Source organism: Sorex fumeus, unplaced genomic scaffold, assembly GCF_029834395.1.
Source record: "Sorex fumeus unplaced genomic scaffold, SorFum_2.1 ptg000001l, whole genome shotgun sequence".
Taxonomy (NCBI): Eukaryota; Metazoa; Chordata; class Mammalia; order Eulipotyphla; family Soricidae; genus Sorex; species Sorex fumeus.
Genome location: NW_026606058.1, coordinates 3,415,144 through 3,422,392, shown reverse-complemented (window position 1 = coordinate 3,422,392; position 7,249 = coordinate 3,415,144). Strand labels below are relative to the sequence as shown.

At 40.0% G+C, this 7,249-nt stretch overlaps 1 protein-coding gene across 1 annotated transcript; it reads left to right on the top strand.

Annotated features, from left to right (window-relative positions):
- The first annotated feature begins 1,568 nt into the window (after window positions 1-1,568).
- Window positions 1,569-4,688, top strand: TCHHL1 (trichohyalin like 1). The gene is made up of 2 exons (XM_056113804.1): window positions 1,569-1,706; window positions 2,229-4,688. Exons 1-2 carry the CDS (start codon window positions 1,569-1,571, stop codon window positions 4,686-4,688), a joined length of 2,598 nt encoding a protein of 865 aa, XP_055969779.1.
- The last annotated feature ends 2,561 nt before the right edge of the window (window positions 4,689-7,249 follow it).

Sequence of the window (7,249 nt, the reverse complement as noted above, 5' to 3'; positions counted from 1 at the left end):
AAGAGCATTGAAACCCCTGAATCATCAGTATCTCCACAATTATCACAAGCTAAATGGAGCCCTTTGCTTTTAAATACATGATTGACACCCATATATCAAGCTGAGTCAAATACAGTCCATCCTGTGGGCAGAGAAAAGAATCAGATGACTTCTGAGGTCCCTGTCAGCCCTATGATTTGCCAAAGAAATGTGATTCTGTCCTTAAGTCGAAAAACAAAAAAAGCCAACACCACCTGAACATCCCTCAAAATCATAACCTGCAATGAATGGACATGAAAGCCAACACTCTACAGGAGCCACATAAAGAAGGAAATAAAAATAAGACCAGCTAGTAGTAGAAAAGTAGGAGAGCCTGGATTTGATGGTGATGAATCAGGGCATGAGGCCCAGAGGGTGTCTGCTTCCTAACTGTGCAATTAGGAATGCAATAAAAGGTCTCAGCATCTGCTATCAGCTCGCAGTCCTCTGCCCCACGTTCCACTTGCTCCCATCCGTGAACAAGGTAAGTCTCCTAGACTATCTGCTTGAACTTACTTCGGATATTGGCTACTGCTTTGTTTATATGGAAAAAGTATAAGATTCCAGAGGAACACACTTTAAGTGGACACTACTAGAGGTGCTAGGCTGGATGTCCATCTCCCAAAAGCATTTCTTGTTTATAGAAATTCCTTAACCATTTTCTTTTGTGGAAAAAAAAATATATATATATATTGCTTTTTGGGTCACACCCGGCGATGCACAGGGGTTACTCCTGGCTCTGCACTCAGGAATTACTCCTGGCGGTGCTCAGGGGACCATATGGGATTCTGGAAATTGAACCCGGGTCGGCCGCGTGCAAGGCAAATACCCTACCCACTGTGCTGTTACTCCAGCCCCTGTGGAAAATATTTTTAAAATATAATGATTGCATGTCATAGACATAAATGCTGTTTAACAAGACATGGGATTCAGTCCTAAAATAAGAAGAAAACAGAACCATTTGAATGATGGAAACAGACTGAGGACTGGATTCTGTTTTACCTAACTGCTTATTGAGTCATGTCTTCTTGACTAAAAAAAAAGTTGCTTCAACCTGAAAGCACAGAGGTTGATTTTCTTAATGTTACTTCTCTTTCCTCTAATTTTTACTAACTTAAAAAATTATACTTTCTTATGCAGAGGAATTAGACTAAAGTTGGGAGGACACTCTCCACGAGTCTTATAGAGTTAGGCCTACTGTAGGCTTTATTATTTATACATTTTCATTCTTGTATTAAAGTTCTTCTTGCACCTTCCTTTTGAAATAAAGCTTTCTCTAAACACATGAGTGTCAGTTTCTGCAGGGTGTGGTGAAGTATCTCTTCTTATAGTTACCTGTGCTAGATCTGATCTTGCCACTTTATCTAGAACAAAATTATATCACTCCTGAAGTTCAGATATAGTATTTTAAGGAATGAGATAGAGAATATTGAGCAAAAGTTTCTTGGTAGGGACAAAAACTAAAAACCCTCCTAGTATCTTCTTCCTGAAGATCCAGTCTAAGAAATGAGCTTCGGTTGTTCTTTCTCACAGTCTCCCGAGTTTGAAAGATGCCTCAGCTCCTGAGAGATATTCTCTATGTGATTGAAACATTCTACAATTATGCCAAAGAGGATGGCAATAAGGCAACGCTGACCTGCAGAGAGCTGAAACAGCTCATCCAGGGCGAGTTTGGAGACATTCTTCAGGTGAGTTTCCCATGAAGCTACGGGAATTCTCTAGTTTCCCAAAATCCAAGCACGTTGAATGAAGGTGATCCTGACCCCCTTTGACTCCCAGTTCTCAGAACTTACTGACTTTTGACCGGCTTTTGCTTTTAGTCCCAGATTTTAACTTGCTGCAACTTCCACTCTTATAAAGAAAAAGATGTTATTTTCTAACTGAAACTATTGTTTAAACAAAGTAGGTTTCTGAAAGAAATCATAAGTCACTATGTACCCAAACACAACTCAAAAGTGACATAAAATGTCCACTCATAGTTATGACTCATTAATGTGAAATATTAATGGAAATAATATTTCACTAGTGAGAAAAAAAATCTTTCACTAGTGAGAAAAAATTTTTTCACTAGTGAGAAAAAAATAAATTAGCACTGCTTGGAGGACATTTCACAAGCTTCTAAGGACTAGAATAAAAAAACAAAGAGAATTCTGAGAGGATACATATACTCAGGACACTTATAACTGGGCTGATTTCTTGTTTTTATGCAGCCTTCGGTTATTCACGCTGTGGAGAGGAAGTTAGACCTTCTGGATATTGACAGTGATGGCAATATCACTTTTGAAGAATTTCTTCTTGCAATTTTCAACCTACTGAACCTTTGTTATCTTGACATACAATCATTATTAAATTCAGAGGCAAGACCAATGTCTAAATCAGGAGAAAAGCCAGATGATGTGGTTCTGCAGACAAACAATACAACTTGTCAGATGACAGAAGGAATTCTGATTACGCAAGACAAAGAGCAGCTTCCCTCAGGGACACAATCATCAGCTCAGCTGAGCCCTGAGGAAAGGGGAGAAGATGAATGCGACAGAGCTGACCAACAGGGAGATATCAAGACTTCTAGATTTCCAGAATTATCTGGGATCAGTGTTCCTAGGAACCAACATTTGGTAGGAGAGCAGAGCCAAGAAGAGTCCCAAGAAGCACATACAGGAGAAAACAATGAGGTTCAACTTGAGACAAGTAAGCCAACAGCAGGACATATTGGCAGTTCCACAGAGCAGGTAGGACAGGATAAGGAGGGTCCCGAGGAGGGAGATAAACCAGGCAGGGAGCAAAGTGACCAGGAGACAAGACAGCAGTTTGGAGGAAAGGGAGGAAACTTGGTCATCCAAAGTACTCCACAAGAAGCAGCAACACAAAAGCCATTTAGAGATCAGGAAGTTGACCTTGAAATGAATGTTAAGGAACACAATAAAATACAAGCAGTACAGAAAAAGGATGACCTCAGGGCAGAACAAACTATTGCTCAGAAGCCATGTCTGACACAGAAATTAACTGAGTCTGAGGATAAGAGAAAAAAAGGTGAGACTGAAGAAGTCAAAAGGACCCCATGTGAGATAAAAAATTCAGCTGATGGTACTGACACAGAAATTCAAAAACCGCCAGCACAAAAAACAAAGGAACTGCCAGTCCAAGGTGATGGCGGAAGTGCTTCAGAAACTCCTGATGTTAGAGTGAAAAGGAAAGAAAGGAGAGATTCTGATGTCTGTGGAAGAGAAGAAAAAAGAGAAAGTGAGAGAAAAACTCAGCCACTAGCCGTGGTAGACCAAACACAGGAGAAGTACCAGGAGCACCAGGAATCATTTAAAGAAAGGGATACTCAGAAATATTCTATGACACAAGAATTGAGCCTAGAAGGAAGAGAGAAAAGCCATCCTGGCATTGAAAGAGCAGCAGTTCCAGGAGAAGAGGAGAAAAGCAGAGCAGAGACTCTTAGGAGTGATGAAGATACTCTTGCAAAAGCAGCAGGATCCTTGGGACGAAGAGAGGGAAAGCAAGAGTTGGCACCACTTGAGGACAAGTCAGGAAGAAAAAATAAGACAATTGACCAGACTAGTGACAAGTCTGTCAATGAAGATGACGGTTACCAGGGACAGGATCATGAGCCAACTGCCACAAAGAATGATGAGAGGGCTTCCAAAACTTGCAGCAGTCCCGTTCCAAAGGCTAGAGACAGAAGCTCAGAAACAATCAACCTGTCTGTGCAAGGGAAATCCCAGAGACCAGCAGATGCCGTTGGAGAGTCTGTACAAGAAAACCAGGAACAGATAACACAAGAAGAGGAAAATGTCGCTCAGGAGGTAGTGGTACACTCAGACAGAGAAGAGGATGAGCAGCTCACTGAGGAACAGAGACTGCCTGTAGATGGAGAGGACCAGGATAATCAGAGCTCAGGGACCAAAGACCTCCGACCAGCCATGGAGCCCGGTAGAGACTTAGAGTGTCAGAAGTCCATAGAAGAAGGTGAAAACACAAAGTCCCTGAAAATGGAGGTACCGGGTGCCCTGGAGAAGGACTTGACAGATCAGTTTTCGGTTACAGAGCTCCCTGCAAAGAACAGCAGAAAAGAGAGACAGGTCCTGATTGCAAGTGGAACCAGAGAAGAGGAAGGTGAGATACCAAATATTCAAAACATTCTAGTGAAAAGCATGGATGAGAACAATTCAGCCTCTCCAAAGACACACCTTGAAACACAAGAATCTACAACATGGAAGGAGAAGAAAAGTCCCCAGGCAGTGAAAGAGGAAGTCCAGCAACAGTCACTTAACACAGGACATAATTCTTCAGTCTCCCAATCAGACCTAAAAGAGATGACACAGAAGGACCAATCATCCTTTTCTATGGAGAGAGGAACTGTCTATTCCAACCCACTGTACATGTACCTGCAGAAAAATGTATTGCAGCAAAGAGACATAACCCAAGATCAAAATGAAGCTCTTCCAGTCAAGTCATCTAGCCCTGGGCTTCAAAACAACCCATCAGGTGTATCACTCGCTGGTGATAGCCAAGTTTCACAAGAGGGCACGAAGGAACTTCTTTTTGATGAGGATAAGGAAGATATACAGCAAACCGCATCTACCCAGGCCCGAGAGGTTAAGCAAGGCCTCATAGAGAGAAGCCAGTATCACGAAGAGAAGCAAACAACACAAAGTACAAAGTGATTTATCATTATTCCATGAGAAGAACTTCTTAAGGAACCCTATGCATCTCACCATCCCCAGATTCTCCCTTCCCTATCATCTCATCTTTCACAAATATGCACGCACATTCAAATGATTATTAATAAGCCTTTACATTCCTACCCTGATTTTTTGGCAAGAACGAATAATAAAGTATTCACCAGTGAGGATTACTACCAAAGAAACGTCACACCACACATACGTTCTATCTTATGATACTACTTCTAAGTACCAAAATGGATTTTCTTGTGAAACCATTTGTCACAATTTATTTGTCACTAAAAATAGAAGAATCCCTTCCATGCCTACAGATGTTATTTCCTAAATTATTTGTTGGCTTTTGAAAAATGTTGGTTGTGGGGTGTATGATATATATACTATACTAAAGTATTATTAATTCGTAGCTGTATATTTTTCTGTTTTATGGCATTTTACATGTATTTCAACATTGCCCTAAAATTTTACCTCTTAAAATAATTTCAGTCATTACTATAACTTAAAATAACTAGGATTTTATGTCACCCAAATAAATTTATCACTTTGCTCATATCTAAGTACAGCTTAACTTATATGACAGATTCACTCTTTTATTCAATAAAGTTATTAAAAATCTACTTCTTAGCCTTTCAGGATTGTGTCTTAAGTATGCCATCAAAGTAATTATGAAGAGGAAATTCAAATCTAAAGTACTCTTGATTCAAAAGAAATTCTTGCAGCCAATCATCCACTATCTATAAAATGTTTACATATGATTTTCTGGGTAAGAGTACTAATTAAGGGCCAGAGAAATAGTACAGTGGGTAGGGCCACCTTGCACGCGGCTGACCTGGGTTCAATCCCCAGCATCCCATATGGTCCCCCAAGCACGGCCAGGAGTAATTCCTGAATGTATAAGCCAGGAGTAACCCCTGAGCATCGCTAGGTGTGACCCAAAAAGCAAAAAGAAAAAATTTTGTAAAAAGAGTATTAATTAAAATTGATAATTAAAGAAACTAATGATCAATTTTCAGTTGACTTGTTCTTTTACCTTCATGCTCCATGTAGCCCTAGAGATATTAACTAGAAATAAAAATAATCTCAGTGATTTGTGTGCTTTTCAAAAGATTATAATTAAAGGATGATGCTCTCTAATAATAAAATAGATATCATGCGTTGTTACTTGAAATATAAATGCCATCTCTTACTGAAGACTGCCTTCAAGGCTCAATTTACTTCTCCTTCAACTCATATCACTTCCAGAATCCAAAGATCTTCTACATTTTTTCTCTCACCAAGGTTTTCAGCTCTTTTCATTCTGCCATCAAACATGAATGCATATTTTTTTTAAAGAAGAGAAATACATGAGACAATTCACACAGAAAAAAGAAAAAATATATACTAAGGCACAAGCTAAGCGTCCTATTGGCAAGCAACTTAGCAATATACATTATAAACCAAAAACAAATTTAGTAGTAATGAATAATAAATTCACAAAAGAAGCTTTTACAGATGGTTAATAATTATATGGCATCTTAACTAAATTTTAAGAAAATGTTAGCTCCAAAGTTTACCCCCATATTCATTAGTTAAGGCCATTGTTCGTCTATTGTTTATGACAAACAATGGCCTTGACCGAGAGCTTTACTGAGAGCACAGTGCTGTTGAGTGTGGGAACACTACCTTCTGCAGTCCACTTAAGGCCACGTAAATGAGCATGATCTACCCAGAAGGCACTTTATGAAGGTGCACAGCGATATTTTAAAAGTTCCTTAGGTGGCATTACGATGAAACAATCAAAAATGTACATCTATAAAGATAGCAGTCACTTAATCTTAATCACTTAATCCCCGTTATTCATCGATTTATTCGAGCGGGTGCCAGTAACGTCTCCATTCATCCCGGTTGCGTGCTAGCGTAGCCCAATGGTATCTGTTCGTTTTAGGAACATGTAGAGCCTCAAACCGATCATTTAGGGTCTTGACGAAGAAGTCTGACCATCTTATAGGTGGGCGTCCACGTGATCTTTTGATGTCTCGTGGAATCCAATCAGTAATGGCTCTAGTCCAGCGGTTGTCTGTAAACCTCATTACATGTCCAGCCCATCTGATTTTTGATGTCTTGGCAAATGAGACAGCGTCCCTGATTCTTGAGCGTTGACGAAGATCAGAACTCCGGATTCTATCTCTCATTTGAGTGAATCGTGATATTCCAAGCATAGTTCTTTTGATTCCTCTTTGAGAGACCCGAATAGTGTTCTCATCCTGTTTTCGTAGGGTCCAGGTCTCTGAGGCATATGTTAATGCAGGAAGAATAGTGGAATCAAAGAGATGTGCTCGTAGCTGGAGGTTCTTTGTCCTTTTAGTTATTTCTTCAATGCTCTTGAAGGCATTCCAAGCCGCTCTCTTCCTCCTGCGTAACTCAGGTGCCAGGTCATTCATCATGTTGATTTCTCGACCTAAGTATATATAACTGTTGCATTCGGAGATGGTGGTTCCGTTGAGAGCGAATGGAGCGTCAGGAACAAGGCTGTTTCTCATAAACATTGTCTTCGTAAGATTCAGCTG